We start from the raw sequence: 19,358 nt of genomic DNA, 5'->3' as shown, positions 1-19,358 counted from the left end.
TTTTGATTTTGAATCTTGAATGTCGGAATTATCTTTTTTAACAATTACAGAAATTATTTCTAGCTTTCTCTTATGGTGTATTTGCCACATACATAAGAAACATCAAGATTTACACAGCTACGCTTGTTTGTGTATGTCATCATTTTAGTTCAATGTTTTGCTTACTTTGTCGGCCAATGATCAGTCTTTTTGACAACAAATGAATACTTCTCCGTGTATGGCATACTTTTTAACTTTTTAAAAATATTCAAATGCTTGAATCAAATTAATCATATCCATCTATGTTGTTCAATTCATTTCAAAATTGTGTGAATGGGAAACTAAACATTCTTCAGATTGAAATAGATTTGTTGAATACGGTCTCATAAGTTAATAGTTATAGTTAATAGTTATAGTTAAAAAAATTAAATCTAGAAGAGATGTTGGAATTTAGTGCCATCATTTTTTCATCAAAAGATAGTTTTACAAAAGTCTCACGCTTGCTAAACGTTGGATTGAAACCACAAATACCATATTTTCTCTTGGTATGACTATTTAATAAACAATTATCCAAATGTAGGAATCCGACTTTATTTATGAGACATCCTTTATACAAAAAGAAATGTGGAATTTTTAGAAAATCCTAACAACGAAAAACCTCTGCCGAATTGGTCTATAAAGATTCATGAGTAAATTGAATGTATTTGTGAAGTTTTTCGGACCACAATTTCAAAGAATCTTCGTAAAAGGGTCAAAGGAAGTCATTTCCAATTGACATGGGAGTGGAACCAAATTGCTAGTAGCAATGTTTCCGTTGAATCTTTTGAAGCAAGGATTATTGCAGTGGCGATATTACGGCAGTATTTCATACACATGACATGGTTAAATGTTTATTCGAAAAATGTGTATTCTCAAATCCATTCGACGATAAAAGAAGTTTTATTAGAATGTTCTAGAACATAAAGTTAATTACAAATCATTTCTAACTGAAAATTAGGGAGACTAAACTCGTAAATGTATGCACATAATCCGAGTTATGTAGCAGAAACGGGTAATTATAATATTATAAGAAATTGCAGGATTATAAGAGAATAATGAAACTAGAACGAAACGGCATTTGAAACATATTATATCATCATTTTTCAGGATATATACAAATAAATATAAAAATAAATAAATAGGCTAAAATAAGGAGAAAGATAAATGAAGAATTCATATGGTATTCACTCTACCCTTCATATATGAATAACTCATATTAATTCTTATGTAAATTGGTTTTTGAAATTTTGGTGTATCCGCTTCTTCAAACGTTGGCGGGAACGCAACCCCATTCGAAAATCGATTAGAATATTTCGTGCCTCTATTTTATTCAGGTGAAAAGCCAATCAAACAAATTCTTTTTTGCAGTTGATAGAGCCTATCATCATCTATATCCAACTCTACGTTAATTATCAATGTTATTTCAGGGAGTAACACGCTCAACAGGTCCATATTTTATTCACCTTTCTATCAGTTAGAAAGCTGTGTGAACACTAAAAGCCTCTAAATAGAAAATCAGAGTTGTTTATTTGATAATTCAATATAAAATGGAGTATTTGATTCATAATTTAGTAGAGAATTCGATTTATGAATAATTGAGTAGAATAATTTAAAGCATAATTATGAATTTTATTGAATAAATTGGTGGGCCCTACAAAATTTCATTGATTTGAATAATACTTAGTATTATATAATAGATCATCTCCTTATAGCTACGAAATATAAAACAAGGATGATCTTTGTCTATCTGATATAAGCCCTAAGACCTGTCTCAACCTATCTACAGAGTCCGTAAAGGAATTGAACCACAAAAAATTAAGATAAGTCGAGATGAACCACAATGCAGACAGGGAAACTATATGAGATAAACAGCATGCGGAAACTGAGAACAACAATTCAGACCAGAGTAAGACAAACACCCGGAAGTGCATTATAACAAAATATTACTTCTTTTGACTAGTAATTTCCTACTACAAAATATCTTGAAAGTTTCTTCTTTTCCTTTTTTTGAATTATTCTTTTTGTAATTTTCGAAAGTTATTTTAATGGAATTATTAATTATTTTCATTTGAAATATGAATATCCTCTTTCAAATTACATCGCATTTTCTCCATTCTATCAGTTTTGATTAATTAAAGTAATATAAAAACAGAATTTGCTGATGATATCGAATAAATTTCTCCTAGAAAAAGTTTGAAATTGAAACAAATTATTTGGTTTCAGTCCAGGATCACATCTATAGACCTTTTGTTGGAAAAGAAAAATGAATGTAAAATTCGACTAGAAATTTAAAAGTTATTGTTAATTGAGAAAATATCCGAACAAAATTGATATCGAAACGGGAATACAACCAACGGAAAACTCTGAACATTATAAGTGAGGTTTTTTCCACCACTTCCTAATAATATATTGAGAGACTTCTTGTATATATTCTCATGGCCCCGGTTAGAAAACATGCAAATCAGTCTTTGTACCCTCGAGAGATTGATTCTCTGGGTATTTAGACCAGTTCTAGTATCAGAGATTGGTAAAATATAGATTGAGAAAGAGAATAACAAATTCTTTTTAGAAAATAGAAAGAAAATACATGAATCCGGCGAGTAGATCATATAATAATAGTAATAAGCAGAATTAAAGCTAAAAATTGGTAACAATAAAGCCTGTTCCAAAAATAATGAAATAAAATAAGACCAAAAATGAGAACTAAGAGAGGAAAATATATGAAAACATGTAGAAGCACAAAGAATAAATTTATTAAAATAAAACTAGGAAAAGATTTCGAAGAATTAACTTTAATTGCTAGGTAGGAAATAGGACTTTCAAAATATGATCACGTTCACATAGCACATTATATACATTCAAAGAAGTATTTAAATTAGAACCTTTGGAATGAAGATCACCAAGAAAACCCTTTTTCTAAGGAGAAAAATTGTGGATAAGTGATGACAGATACAAATCTGCGAAAATTTTGGAAGTAAAACTAACAAAAAAAATTAAGATATAGACATGCTAAGAAAAGAATCACACAATAATAATCATATTGATTGCGTTAACAAAAACTATTACACATGAGACCGAAATTTCAGGATTGCTTTCCATTCATATTTAGCGAAAACGTGAATTTGAAACCTTTGATCAATTTTATTTATCTCATTTTATGTGTTGAAACCATCCTATGATTAATATTTTCGTTTCAGAATCTCGGCGGATAATGTCAGCTGCTGTTTGGATCTCAATCTCAATATTAACTGTCCTCTACATTTCATTATCAGGATTGGTATCGGCACAAAGTTCTCAAAGGGGATCTACAGGACCGCCTCCTCTTACAGGAAAGTGTAAAATTTATGAGTTTCGGTGCTCTAATGGTCGTTGTATACCTCTAAATCGATATTGCAATAATAAAAATGAGTGTGGAGATGGATCCGATGAACCGAGATATTGTACAAGTGAGTAAGGCTCATATATCATTGAAACTTAATAAAACAATAAAAATAGAATTTTAACAATAGAAAATACGCTTGATATTAGAGCTGTTGAAGTCTTGTCTTTGAGGTAATTGAGTAAGCAAATAAATTAACTGTTTATTCGGGAGGTCTATTCTATTCTATTCTATAAATAATTGCCCCTACGCTAGGTATACCTGACAAAGTGGCAAAAAGATTATTAGAATGCAAATTATAGAAGAAGCATAGGCTACAAATATAACAGAAAGAAACGAAAGTAGCGACATTAAATTGGAACAAATCATATATACAGTCTGGTTCTTTAGAGAATATTATTGCAAATAATCATTCCCTTTTTTCCATATTTTCACTTCCAACGCGTTTTAATATTTATTCATTTATGGATCAGTTATAAATTAATCCCACAAATTGAAAATTTCAATTGAATCTGAATTCTTTGAAACAACAAAAAATTATCTTAAGCGACACACTGTATATTCGAATATTGATCAACACGATAAGACTCCGTGAAATAATTAACTTCATATTTTTTATGTGGCTCCAAGATTTATCGTTTATCTCTAAGATAATTGGTAGGTGGAGACTGCTCATTTTTTTATGTATTCAGAAAATTTTTATTTATTTTGAAATGTGGCATATCTTCTTATTTGGGAATGGGAACGAATTAGAAACAATTTTTTTAAGATTTGAAATCATATACCATCAACTTTTATTGAAATGTACTCGCCTTTGGATTGCTGCCAATAAATTTTACAAAAACCTTCACTTGGAAACTATAAATCATATTCTGATAAAGCAAAGTCCTGCCAAGGACAACGTTCGTCTGCGAATACCTTTGGAAAATCGTTTGACAAGCAATTTATGAAAATTGCGTGCACTGAAGTGGATTTTGTGTAAACGATGCTTGTAGTAGACGAGTTGACCCATACGGCCAACTAGTTTTTTTAGATTATATTTTCTTTTCCATTGCGGCGAGATGAAATCAGGTTTTTTATACTGTCTAGACAAGCGAGGGCTGCTGAATTTGATTAGAAGTTTTTTCACAAGATGAAGGACATAATACGTCATCGGCAAGTCTGTTAGCAAACGTGTTAATAAAGAAAAACGTGCAAATACGGAGCTTAATTTGATCTTTTTATATTTTAGTCCTAAAATTATCAAACAATAATTTCTAATAGACAAACTTGGAATGATTGAATATATTAATTTTTATTTCAGGATGTAACAAAACTTACTATGGAGTTATTGGAAAAACTTATGACTTAGAATTACATCGTCCGAAAGAAGACAAAATTCCTTTTATATGCTTTCTGACTTTTACTGCAAATGGTGGTGATTTTGGTGACCTGATACAGGTAAAAAAATTCGATTTTCTAAATTCCTTCCTATATTTAGATGAAAAAATATCCGCTTTCCCGGAGTGAACCTTGTTGTCAAGATTTTATGTCGCCAGCGTAGTGAAACTTATATTAACGAGGATAAAAAATAATAAGATTCGGTAGACTGAAAAGGAATTTTTATAGCTATATAAAAAAGGGAATATAGCAATTTGGTAGTATATCAAGTATGGTACGAGCTCAAAATAAGAACAACTTTACGATCTGTTTACATTTAATTTGTGATACTTCTTCAAAAACAAAGTCAGGATATTTCATTACCAGAAACATTTCGTTTCTGTTGATTTTTTTCGTTAAGGAAATTGGAATCTATCCAATTAAAGGTCGTATAGAATTTGTTGTTTCAAAATCCAAATAAGGTTATTTAACAATATTATTAGAAACATATTGAAAGAATTTTTTTATAGAATGCCATTTGAAAAAGAATTGCGAGATTGGGACATAAACGACTCTATAGAAAGGTTATCCTGTACTATTTTTTTATTCACTGCCTAATTATAATTAAGCACCCATGTTAAAATGGAAATTAAAATAAGAGACAAATAAGTTATAATTAAAAAGCACACTAGTTACATGGAGAAAAATCTAGAATATTCTAAAAATTAGTACGCAAGAAGATCATATTTTGTATACATGTGTCAGCATTTATTTTAATATAAAAATAGGATTGTTGTAAACACCATTTTAATAAATATTAGTTAATTCAATCGTGTAATTATTAATTAGGTTCATTCGCTTAAAAAATTGAAAATAGTGTTTATTTGTAATAATAAAGTTTCTAAAGATAAATATATAATTGGCGCAGTCGGACTAGTATTGGTGCGATCCCGAATTTTACGCATAGTGCGGTAAAAGACTCGAATATTCGTATTTTAGTACAGAAGCGCGAATATCTACGTTTTTCTTGGAGGGACAGGAACTTCAGATCGCAATTTTTAAGAAATCAAAAAATTGAAGAAAGAAGAAGAAGTTTTTAAAAATAAACATGGAAACTTAAATATATAATTCGCTTTTAGCAATAATCAAAATAGAAAATAATTCTTGGCGTAATAATAAAATTACTGATGAAAAATGTTACGGTACGAAATTTTAAAAATTAGGCGAATTCGCGCGGCGCTCTTCGGGCGGCATATTCCCCATTTTTTTTAAATGGCGGTTAAGGTTAAGTTAAATTAAGTAATAACTAATCTGATGTTGAGTCTAATCATCCATTTTTGTTAAAAATGATGTTATACTCATAAAAGGCGTAGCTTCTGGCATTGAATTTATGTCAATTATATTTAATGATGCGTTCAAGCTGCACATTATGCAGAAGAATAACTTTGCTTCATGATGTTAATAAAACCAAATTTTTCGAAATGCTGCGAACTTAATTGAACACACTGTAGAAAGCTGTTCTTGAACCGTTGAGAAATTAATATTTAATTCGAAACGTAGCAAATTTCTATAATATTTCAGGCGAAATACAAACTCCATTAATTAATTAACTAATTACGTCTGGAAGCAACAACTCTCGTAAACTATTTCAAAGGATGTCGCATGTTGAGCTTAAACTAGAGAGTAATTCATCTACTTTAGAAGTATACTGTTATAAATTATTATATAAAACGACATTCATCAATGAAAATGTATGTAGCGTGTATTCCAATTTACATGAATGCTTGGATTTGTTGTTTTATGGAATTCAATAAATGCAAAAGATCTTAGAATTATGAAGTGGACGAATTCCACAGAACCAAAAATTGAATCCCTCAGGTTAATTTTAATAATATATCTTCATTGAGTAGCCTCCAGTGGTGGTCATAGTATGTTCTCTTTCTTGCATACAATCAACTTGGTTCTTAATATATTTAATTTTCAATTCATTCTATTTCACAAAAAAACCAGTTTGGCTGATGGTACTACTCAGAACTGTTTTTTTCTCTCTGGATTGATAAGATGTGGACGGTGCCTTAGGCTTTGAACGATTTTCATCAACTACTGTTTCTTCAATCAATAGAAAATTATGAATATGTTGAAATCCACATGCAATCTAAAAAGAAAAAGACCAAAATCCAAAATAGAAGCTATAAAGAAACCACATCGGTACTTCGGGGCTCTTTTTCCATCTGGTATGTTAACATACCGTGGTAGATGCCTCAGAAGTTTTCTGTTAGCTGCTGCTTCGTAAAACTACAAAACTACAAAACTACATAATTACTGAAATCCAACTGCAATCACAGAAAGGAAAAGACCAAAGACCAGAATAAAACCTCCTCAAAAAACCAAATCGGCACTAGGAGGTTTATTATTTTCTCTGTTAAGATGTCCTAATAGGTGCCTTAAGCTATCGAGAATTGAAAATGATAAAGATATTGAAATAAAAGTGCAACTAAAACAATTACAAGTCTTAGGAAAAAACTTAACCTAAACAAAACTAAACGGCACTCCGAGATTTTTTTTGCTCACTGGACTGTTGGTGTGTTCTAGTAGTTTCCTCAGAATACCGATGGATTTCGTTAAATGCTTCGTCAATGATTCAAAAATTAAAAAATACTAAACCCCAACTGCAATTTGAAAATGTGAAAAACCAGAATAAAATACCTAATAAACCAAATCGGTACTTAGGGGTACTTCTGTATCTTTAGATTGTTAAGATGTTCTGTTTGGTGCCTCAAAAAAAGATAAAATAAGAACCAATAATAGACTAACGCGAGATTGAACACCGAACATTGCCGGATATAGAGTCGTGCATATCAAACACCGTTCAATTCTAACTATATAGTTCCAATACCTACTAGTAATTCTTCGGAAAATGTTTGGAAATATGATAAGTCCACTCCGTTTTCGGTCATAAAGAATCGAAAAATAAATTTTTGTTTGAAAACCAAATTTCCACACAGCCAAAAACTTAAGACCTGGTGAGGAACTTTCTTATCCCCAAGGAGATAGATCGAAGATGTTTTGGTTACCACTTTGATGGTACACAATATTGAAATCAACTTTTTATTATTATTTTTTTTTTATTATGTTTTTTACATAATTTTATCGTCTCATGTGCTTCTATTTATCTAAATACTCCTTGTTGATTGCATTTATTGATGAATATTGCCAAATTTGTATGAATTGAAAATTTATGTGGTCATTTCACAATTCCTTTTTCTCTTTTTCTTCTTTCTCAAACGACCAAGTTCAAAAAAAAACCTAACCCTACCTAATCTAACGTACTATGAGGTATTAACTCTATCTTTGATCATAAAAAATCAACAAATCAAAATTTTTTAGGTTAGGTTTTTCTTCAAATTATTCGTTTTGGTTTTTAGTTTCCGAAAAAAAATTTTAAATATCAGGAAATTGTGGTTTTCGGATCTCTTATTGTTCAAAAAAATGTTTAACTATTGGTTTTTAAACTTTTTATTTCAAATACGCCGAAAAAATAAATAAAATGGAAAAAATATTGAGAAAATCAATTTGTCGATTTGTTCTGTCCAAAAATAGGGTAGTCGCCGCTTTCAAACATCTGACAATTCTTCAATCAATTCCTTGCATAAAGAATACTTCTAGTTGACTTTTATATTTCTCAACAACTCATATTTTCTCCCATGCACGATACTCATGTATGAAAAATTCTCTATAAGTTTATCATTTCAATAAAAAAATATGTCACCAGATTTTCCAATTTGTTCAGACATTATGTTCGCAGTTAGGAGTTATGTCAATTATACATGTCTCTAAAATTCCATTTAAGCTGTCACAAGCCTTGTGCCTTGATTAAAATTCTTTACAGATATCAAAATTCAAGCGCTGCTATATATATTAACGACATGATGTTACAATAATGACAAGAATGTTGAATTTAAATTTAAAAAGAGTCGTTCAAAATGAAATTTCCACACTTTTCGTAACTGAGTTACTTACGTTGTTGATTTTGTCCCCATTCTTCTCATGAGTTTGATCTTCAAATTAAAAGTCGATGAAGGCGAAAGAATGTTAAGTGAATCATGATACGTTCGATGTTGAATATTTTTTTCAATTCCACTACAACTGTCCAATGGTTACTATAAGATTTTTTTCTTCCATTGCTCATGTATAAAGAATAAAAATTAACCAAATATTTAATTTTCGGTTCAATTTGATCCGTTAGAAATATGTTGAATAACTTACTTATCGTTAATCCGTTTGGGATTGCTCAATATTTTATCAGCTCCACTGTCTTTCCCCCAGCTACGAGAAAGTACCTGGCCCAACAAAGAAAACATGGAAATATATTTATTTTTGAACACAATATCCTTTTAGCTTCATACACTTTTTCAAGTGAAGTTCAATCAGTTCGATACCCTTTTTATAATAAGAATACTCAAAATAGCCATTAACTGTCGAAATCATCTTTTCATTGTTGGAAAATATTTGACTACACTGCCCTTTTTTCAAGCCTAGGAACAGAAAATAATCCAAGGGGGATAAATCTGAGGTAGAAATTCACACTTTTGGCCATTGCATAACGGATTGTGTAAGCTGGTGTATTGTCTTGATGAAACAACACTATCATCTTAACCGAATGTGGCTTTGATTTCTCCGCTCAAACGTTGAAATAAAATGCTAAATACTCGCCATTGATAGTTTTTCTTATTTCAAGATAGCTAATGAAAATTATTCCATGCGCATCCCAAAAAACCTACTCCATGAACTTGCCTGCAGAAGGAACGGTCTTTGCCTTCTTTGGAGCCGGCTCACCCGGGTGTAAAGTGATGGACCGACGTTTCATCCATTGTTATGAAAGGACGTAAAAATTCAGCTTCATTTCTGTGAAACATACTCTAATACTCGATGAAAATTTCTTCACGACGCTTTTATTGTTTCATTGTGAGCAAATGCGGCACCCATCTTACGCACAGCTTTCTTATGTCCAAATTTTTAGTTAATATGCGATGTTCAAAACTTCCTGAAATGCCTACTATGTCTGCTAGCTCGCTAACTTTCAGTTGACTACCAACCAGTACCGTTTTTACCATCTCTAGATCATGCCTTGTACTTCTAGCATCAACAAAGAATATTCCAAAGCTCTTTAAAGAAAATTTATTGCCAAAACTTTATGAATATCTCCTAAATTATGAAGCTATTGAAAATTGTTGATAACATAATTTTTCTATGGCGATCTTGAAGTATGAAGTATTTTTGTTAGATGAATAGTCAGTTGTCCAGAATTACGAATCAAATGGTACAAATTCATATGGACTTATGTAATTAATATAACAGAGAGTCGATTCTCATCTGACAAATTTCCTATGTCTTAACTTGAGCATGACTCTATGAAAAGTACAACTGCTTTAATTAACGACGCAGTACGTTTTTTATAATAAACAGAATGGATTGTGATAAATATATAATTCGTGTATTGTTAAGATATTGGAAAAGTTTAAAGGAAATCAAGAAAAATATGTGAAATTGAAGGGGAAGACAATAAGCGAGCGGCACAGCGTTCATGTAATCTACGTGTATGAGATATTGATGTTACCATATAACCAGCACTTGCCGATTATAGCCATTTGAAATTATCAGGTGAATCAAAGAACTTGTTGGCATTGAAGTCCTACGACATCCAGCATCTAGTCCTGACCTTACAACGTCACATTACTATTTATCCAGATTAATGGCGAAAATCTTATGGGGGAAAAATTGAATTCAAATGAGATGTTGAAAATGCAGTGTGACAGTTTTTGCATTCAAGCCCAAGTAATGTTTTTACCAAGGTTTCGAAGAGCTTGCTGAACGTTGAGTTAAAATCATTGAATACGATGGGCTATACTTCTAATATTAATGATTTATTTTCGTACTTTTATTTATTAAACAAAGTGAACATTGTAAACGAACGCTATTTGAGAGACATCGTCTATAAAAAGAGAAATCTAAAAAGTCCATGTCTCGTTCTCATGAAATTACGCTTGTTATGTTATAATGCTATAATCCAGGATTTCATGTTATGGAATCGTCCAGATATAAAAGCTAAGAAGCGAAAACAATAAATTTGAAAAAAATGGTTAATTGAGATTTATGAGAGATGCACAATGCTGAAAATACATGCAGAACAACAAAACAAAGAGAATTGAGAAAGTATTTGTCAAGACAAGCACTTTAGATGTTCGGAACGCATCACACCCTTCAGAGTAATTTATTGCCAAGTCGTCTGAATTCGAGAAAAAACAATGGTCTATGTCTGAGCGACTGCAAAAGTAGATGACGTGGATAATATGAAAAAAATAGAATGCTATTTATATTACGATGCTTAATTTGCAGAGGCTTCGTGGAAAATTTTTGTGAAAAGTTTCCATTGTGTATGTGTCTTGAAGTTATCCCTAAATCAAACTATATTTTTTAAGTGAAGGGAAATTGTCGCTGGGCGATTTATATCATATATTGCAAATAGGAAAATTTAGAATATAATTGTGATTAATTAGAGTGCCTTTATACAGTATAAAGGCAGTTTGACATGGTGCCAGACAACGTTCAAGAATTTGCATGCAATTTTTTCAGTCAAAATATTTCATTGATTAATATTAGACGTCTTTTGACAAGGTTCTTACAACTACATGATGGATGGCCGTAAAAAAACTTCCATAATAAAATTAAACAAATTCCTAACGTTAAATTTTATTTAATATTTTGTGATCAGGTTAAACCAATTAAAAAATAACAAAGCTAAGTGAAATGAAAAAGAAAGAAGTGAGTAGACTGTTGAACTTCATCGGCGCATGCTTTTGATCCAAAAATATTGCGTCTTGCATTGCACTGTACATTGTATTGCATCAAGTTAAGCGGCCTTAATGTCAAGCGTCTATGCAATATTTCGCTCTTGCGAGTAATTGCCTGCAATTTCTCACTCATTGTATTGCATCATGTCAAGCGGCCTTAACTAATAACTGACATACACAACTGGCTAATTCACTATTAAGAGATCTCTAAAAATATGCCAATATACTGAAAGTAACAGAGAAAATTTAGGAATTTCATGACGCAGCAGCAAAGGAATGTTGTCCATGCAGGCATCGAATCAGGATTTATTATAGAGGCATACGTTCATTGGAAATCAAATCTAGACTACCATAAAGATTTTAACTATGGGAACTCTGGAATACTTTTTTGATATAATTTTATAATTATATCTTTTATAATTAACAATTTGATCAAGCTTTTCTAATTTATAAAACATTGGTGCTGCAAGGTGTCGAAATTAAGGCAGATTAATGGAAGCTTTATAACACTTTTATACCGTGACTAGAATAGGCATTTCTAGTACTGGTATTTCTGTTTTTGATGCTGATGAAAATCAAATGAAATTTACATTTCAAAATCAACAAAATTTCCAATCTTCTGTTGGTGATCGTTATTGCTTAAAAAGGGCGATTCAATGGTTGCACTCCTACTGAAATTAGAACACAGAATAATATGGTAAAGCAAATATCTTGTATTATTGTTCTAGTAAGTGGTAACTATCTACTAAACTATCCACTAATACCTATTAGTCACTAAACTATGCACTAACTTATAACTAAACTATATGTGTTTAAGTATTTAAATTCATCGTTTGGTTTACTTTTCACTATTTCGATTTGTTCACCACGACATCCAATTATTGACTTGGCTGCTAAGCTATTGCATATTTATATACAACGGCTTTCTAGATAATTCGGATCTATAATGAAAACAAACAAAAAGGCTTTTGCAGAAATTATCTCTATAAAAAAATCACAACACGATGTAAATATCATATAAAAACTATACAAAGGTTGCAGCTTTATAGCTAAAGCATTATAGGAATTGTACCCGCCGCGCCCACAAAACTTTGGATTCTATCCATATAATCGAACAGGACTGACTTCACTGTCTATGTCAGTGGAGTTTGTGGCATAGTTTTATTTCATAAACTAACTCAAATAAGCCTTAAACTTCGTCATACAAATTTTCGATAATAAAATCAGTGCTTCACATCAAAGAAAATATTTCTTATTTTGAACTTTTCATATTTTTTTAGGTAAAGAGAAATTTTTTCTAGCGAATCCAATAAAGTATCTTTTTTGTCAAGAAATGTATTAATGAACTATATTTAGGAGGTAATGAACTAATTCTGTCAAATTAATTGAAAACTAGCTCTATATTTTGTTGTAACTTAATCTAATAGGTAATAATGATCAATATTTTCACCCCAACAAAAATAGATGAAGCTAGGATTAAGTCGGTAGTGAAAATATAATTTTTCAAAGCTAATCAGGAAGTGTTGATTTGTTACTGAAGAGTACTAAAAAGTGCAAAGTTAGGATAATCGAATTATAATTTTCATGTTTTCAATCTAACGACTTTAAGGCTTATTGGGAAATTGTAGTTCTTGATACGCCGGGGTTCATATTGAAGTGGTGATAGAAACAATAAAAAGCATCAGTTGGGAAACATCTGTGAGTGGTGAACGGGGGTGAAGCTAAAGTATTTTTTTGTTCAAATCTCTGGTTGAATCTTTGAAGAGTTGAGCTATGAGAATAGCGACGAGAAATAGTTTTAACAAGTGAGATGAGAAAAATAATTGGAGAGTATAGAAAACTTCTAACTATTAAAAATGTTTTGAGTCGTTGTGGTTATAGTAACGTTTCGGTTTAAATATTTTGTTCATTAAAATTTCAGAGCGGCTAATAGAGAACTTTTTGAAATAAGCTTTTCAAGCCAAATCAGTTCCAGTTAGTTTAAAACATACCAAACTATCTACTACAAGAGATAAATTATATTATTATGTCAGAAAAGACGTGATGAAAGCTTTTTGTACTTTATGATTATGAAGTTTTAGACGCTTTCAACCACAACAGACAAATACGTAGCGTGACTACCTGGCGATTTTCTCAAGCATAAAATATATTACAAATCATTATCATCATCATATTCTTTGTAAACAGTATAACTGGATTACAAAATTCTAATGATAGAAATTGGATTAAGATCAAGAATATTATTTCTCATTAAGATGTTATTAGAAGCAATAAATTTAGATATACATAATAGATTGTTTCTTCATTGTATACTACAGCCAATAACAAATGTTTTTGATGTCGCTAAATCTAAATAACCTATTCGATAATATGGTTTTATACACACGGAGCTACTCATTTGTAACTAATTACTGATGCCAATAAACTAATCCCCATTGAGTCACTATCAATGTTATCCAGTGGAACATAACAGACAGCGCTACATTCGATAGTAACGTTAGTAACTAGTAGCGCCCCCTATTATTATATTCAATAACAACATAATAATAAATGAGTATCTCCTTGTGTAGAAGGCTTACGAGCGCCTAGCCCAGTCAGTAGTGTTTTACTTTGAAACTGAGATAAAAAAAAAGCTGAATTTTGGCATACCCCCAAATTTTTTAAATTAGACTTCTTAAAACAACCATTCCAAATCAGTGGTTAATTCTGTATGAGAAATGAAGTCTCTAAACTATTTTTAAGAATCACGATTTTTTTATTTCTTACGTGAAACTGCGCAAGTTCGATTATTTGGAATTTTATTCGTCTTTTTCGCAACTAGCTCATGCGTATTTACTGAAGTACTGTCCAAATCCTTTATTTTCTTAGCGCCTGAAAAGATTATACCACTTAGGAGTTTTTACCCCCGCGTGGTCAACTTTTAGTGTGGATTCTTTCCAACGTTGGATGAAAATTTGACAAAAGCTGGATCCTTAGGTAAATTTATTTGAAGAAATAAAAACGTGGCAAAAGTGATACAACAGAATACGATTTGGTTGGTTTTTTATGCAAAACACGTAGCATTCATTCAAAGGTTGTAGTATATCGCAAAAGTCGTGATTTTATTAAATGGCCACCGTAATAACCCGACATGTGTCCTTAAGACTATATCCTATCGAGTCGCTTACGACTAGTTTTATTGAAGTACAAGAACATTTAAAGCTGTAACCACTTCTCCTCTGTGTTTTCTGAAGTTCTTAAATTGCTTATTATATATATTTAATTGATATGAAATAAGGGAGGAAGATGTCAAAAACAAAACAAAATTACATTATAATATATTTGCAAGAAGTTCATCATATTTCGAGAAAGATATGTCAAAATTGTATACAGCACCGACATGCGGACTATTGAAAATATAAATTAATAAAAATCATGCAAGATTTGTTCAAAATAATTGTTATTTTTTATATTTAAAACTGGATACGGTGATATTTTCGTTTAGAATCTAAAAAATTGTTTTTTTAAAGGTTCTAGATTTATGACTCCTATGACATTCAGTTGAAATATGTACTAATCGCATAACTAGAAATAACATCGCTAAAATGGTCAACTTCCGTTTTCAATTGTTGTAAATCGTTTTGGAGGATTCACTATTCAACCGATACTGCATGAAAAATGTTTGCCGAATTCGTTATTTTATGTTCTATTTGACATGTGAAATGGAAACTAGAAGTAAATATCAATGATCAACTCTGCAGTTAGTTAATTGTGTCCAAATGAGAAAAAAAAAACGATAAAAATTGACTAACAATATATTGGATGACTCAAAATAATAAAGAAGTACAAATGATAAATATTTTCCAGGTATTATCAGTTAAAAACTATAAAAAAATCATAAAGATTGAATTACTGAACATTTTCAGGTTAAATAATAGTTGTATTATTAGTAACTAGTGCAGTGAATAACGGTAGAAATATGGTATCACCTCAGAATTCCATCAAGACGCATAGTTTTGTGGGAAATTTTGAAATTCACGAATAAGTCAAATAATACTGATTTTTTGAGAAACCTCTATCGAATAATTTGTGCTTAGAATGTTCTATTCTATCGATTTCTACTGTTAGTTTCAGCAAAAACAATTACTACCTCCTAGTTTGGGTGGTATCCACTCCCAGATTAAAAGCATATATTGGCAAAGGATAGACTTTGCTTAATAAGTTATTCACTATCTACTGTTAAAATTTCAAATAAATAAATGCGTCTTGATGGAAGTATGTGGTTATAACCGTTGTTCACTGGACTAAACGACTGGTCGACTGGTCGACTGGTCGTATAGTCTAGTCGGTAAAGGTTTTTCTTTGAAACTGAGAGAAGAGAAAAAGCTTTACCGTCTGCTCTTACCTTTACAGTGACATAGTATTTCATCCTATAGTCACAATGCAATATATCAAAGCCGTCAATGATGGACTTCAAGAAGTCACGAAGAATACGAAAAAGAAAATTAGCTTTGTGCCTGTACTAATATCAGTGTTTGAAGGAACGAACTCGATTTCAAGCATTTTTCTTGCGAATAGACCTAGTAGTTCCTAGACTCATCTAAATGCAGTTTGAAAATATGGAAGAACCTACAACCTCTGCAAGTAGCAGATTTGTGTTCATTCAAAAATTATCACAATTGCAGTGGAAGAGTTAACTAAATTTTGCTTTCTCCTTTATTAGTAGAACAGTGGGATGTACACTATGTGACACAAATTTGACTGGTAAGGTCCGATTTTCAAAAGGAATCTTAACCCGAAAATGTTTTTCCCTCCATTTCACATTGAACTTGACTAATTAAAAATTTATGAAGGCTAAAAATGAAGAGGGGAAGGATATGAATACCTATGCTAAGTGTCCTAACCTAACCTAACCAAGTTAAACGATGGTACTATTATTGGCAAATAAAAAGCATAGAACATTGGACTGAGCTATAGTAAATACAAAAGGAAGATTACCATGAAAAATTTAGAGCTTGGAACTCATTCGAAAGTGAGGTGAGGGGATTTTCTGGCCATAATATGGATGAAAAAGTCTTCAGACTTCGTTTTTCTTCCCTAGACAATAACGTAGTTTTTAAAACACTTGTCAGACAGGGTTTTTGCAATAGTGGCAGTAAATAGTGTGTTCATTCTTTCACCAGAAAATCCAGCTTACGATAAATGTGGTTGTACACCGAGCTCAAATTCTTGTTACAAATTTCTATAACAATTTTTAACAGAAATTTCATCCCCGGGTATTGAAAGCAATGTATATAATAGAAAACATTAGGTGAGTGCTCCGCATATGAATTTTTAAATGTGGTTTCAAAGGGAGACATATATTTAAACACAAAAGATCTAAAGATAAAAATTGCAAAGATAGGAAGATGCATGTTACCTTAATGGAGATATTCATAAAAATTGTAATATATATGATTTAATAAGACATCGGCTGCTTCTTTTGTAAAGTAAAATGAAAAATTGAAGATAAATGAGTGTCAATTAAACTAGTCAGTTCTCATGTTCGTAATGATGAAAATCTCTATTTTATTACGTCATAGATCCAAAACATATAACAGACTTCATGTTTTCTATGACCAGAAAGTTTGGTTCTGATTTTAAATAAATATTAAGTTGTATTCACGAGAAAAAAATAAGGATATTGATAAATTCGATCCAGTAATTGATAAAACTAATAGATTTCTTCATTTGTGTGATATTTTCTTTGTAATATTTCATTATCCGTGCTCCATGTTGCAATTAATTAATTAATTAGTGTAGATTATTTATCACAATGACTTGACCCGTTCATTAATCTTTATCGCATACGTTCACATTTTATTGTTTTTAAATACTATTGTGAGTGGAAATTAGAATTGATCCAGAGACCAATAAACAACTAAACAACAACTAACCGCCTAAAGCAGCATTGAAGCAACACAGCCTCGATTAGGCTACCAAGGAGGACAGTAACTTATCACGATGCAAGAAATCCCGGACCCATCTGCCTGGGGCTGGAAACACGCCGATTCATGTGGTAGTTCTATGTTTTGGAAACCAGTTTGGACTACGTGTTCAACTATTCAAAACAGAACAAAGTTTCCTTGTATTGACTGTGCGCGTATGGAGGTTGCGATCCGGAAGACGACCAAATCTTGAACCGAAAACCACCCATTGTAATTTTTTTCTGATAGGCGTTGTATTGTTAGATTTTGTTCGGTAAAACAGTTCGCTAAATAAAAGGTTGCTATTGAAGTTAGTCTTTTTTTCCTCTGCAGACCACTTTTAACAAACAAACACTGTTTCTCTTTAAACCTAGAAGTGAAGAAAATGTCGATTTTTTGTTTAAAAAGATATTTTTAGGAGATAATCGCAATACAACCACATAAAAATTCAGTTCACGTATAACTCGAAAACGGATAGACGGATCAGGTCGCGGCAGCCTTCAGATTGTGTCTTAAGGTTCCAGAAACTCATGTACCAAGTGGCATAAAAGTCTAAGAATCTTTAAGTGCGAGATTAAACCCCTTAACCTCCGAACTAAAAATTGTTTTATAAAATATAATTATTGAAGTTGAGTAGTTATAATAGAGCTGGGACATTGTTGATGTTTTTTCTTTTAGTTGACATTTGACAGTTTCACCTTGGGCCGATTCGTGTCTTTCACAGCGGACGGATGTCCGGATGGTGCCTTACAAATATCGGAATCAAATAGACCCCAAGTGGGAGGTTCTTGGTGCGGAACATCTTGGGGTCCCGCCATCTATTACAGCGAAACCAAAAGTGTTACGGTGTCCGTCAATCTATACCGGCTTTCTAAGGTAGAAAATGGATACAATTTCGATTATAGAATGGAGTATAAATTTCTGAAAAGAAAGTCGGCTATCGTACGATATGGAGGACGTAAGTATACCACTTTTAAATTTTTCCTTGAGAAAGAAAAAGAACCACGTTTGAACACGTATCGTATGTGGTTTAGCTATATATATATATATATATATATATATATATATATATATATATATATATATATATATATATGTATATATATATATATATATGGAATAGTTGAAAGTTTTCATCAATAATTTGGGTATTTCCACAGCTTTCACTCTTTTCTTTTTTATTTATGTATATAATTTTGTAAGAAACAGAAAATTAATATCTTGTAATTCACTCCATTTTATAGCTTTGTTTCTTGTAGATTTTTTCAGAATGATGCCTTGTTATGAATGTTGATGCTTTTGTTCCCCATTTTATTCGGAAGCGAAGCCACATGTATTTCACGCTTTCTGTTTAACCTATGTTCCAAACATTATAAATGATGCCCATCCATTACAGATAACCTCACACTCCCTGATTAATCTATAGAAAAAGATCGATATTGCTCTGATTTTATCTCGATTGGTTTAATCAATTCCTTTCGTTAGATATTGGAAAATAAAGTAAATGGATTTTTAAAACAGCACGCTGCACCTACAAGTTTTCAACTAGTACTCCTCATACATTCAAGCAGTGATAAGTTTGAAATCGTTTCGTCTTATAGCTGCCACTATAGCCGCTTGAGTGATATTTTTCGTCGTGAAGCATACGTCTTCAAGAACGCATCAAAATCAAGTTTCTTGCAAAAAAGTATCAAAGAGATTTTCGAAATATTTGTCTGTTTAACGTACTCCTTTGATAGAACTGCAGCTACTGCCTCTCTAGCATCAATGCGGTAAGACAATTTGCTGAAGATTTAACACAGATCC

At 31.4% G+C, this 19,358-nt stretch overlaps 1 protein-coding gene across 1 annotated transcript in view; it reads left to right on the top strand.

Annotated features, from left to right (window-relative positions):
- The window catches only part of LOC130901829 (uncharacterized), a 109,790-nt gene that overhangs the window by 40,055 nt on the left and 50,377 nt on the right, over nucleotides 1-19,358 (top strand). Inside the window, exons 2-4 of the mRNA XM_057813451.1 lie at nucleotides 3,216-3,464; nucleotides 4,701-4,837; nucleotides 18,231-18,510. Coding sequence (XP_057669434.1) covers nucleotides 3,230-3,464; nucleotides 4,701-4,837; nucleotides 18,231-18,510 — 652 coding nt within the window. The 5' untranslated portion in view covers nucleotides 3,216-3,229. The remainder of the gene's footprint in view (nucleotides 1-3,215; nucleotides 3,465-4,700; nucleotides 4,838-18,230; nucleotides 18,511-19,358) is intronic.

Source organism: Diorhabda carinulata, chromosome X (genome assembly GCF_026250575.1).
Source record: "Diorhabda carinulata isolate Delta chromosome X, icDioCari1.1, whole genome shotgun sequence".
NCBI lineage: Eukaryota > Metazoa > Arthropoda > Insecta > Coleoptera > Chrysomelidae > Diorhabda > Diorhabda carinulata.
This window is presented reverse-complemented; position numbering and strand designations above follow the sequence as displayed.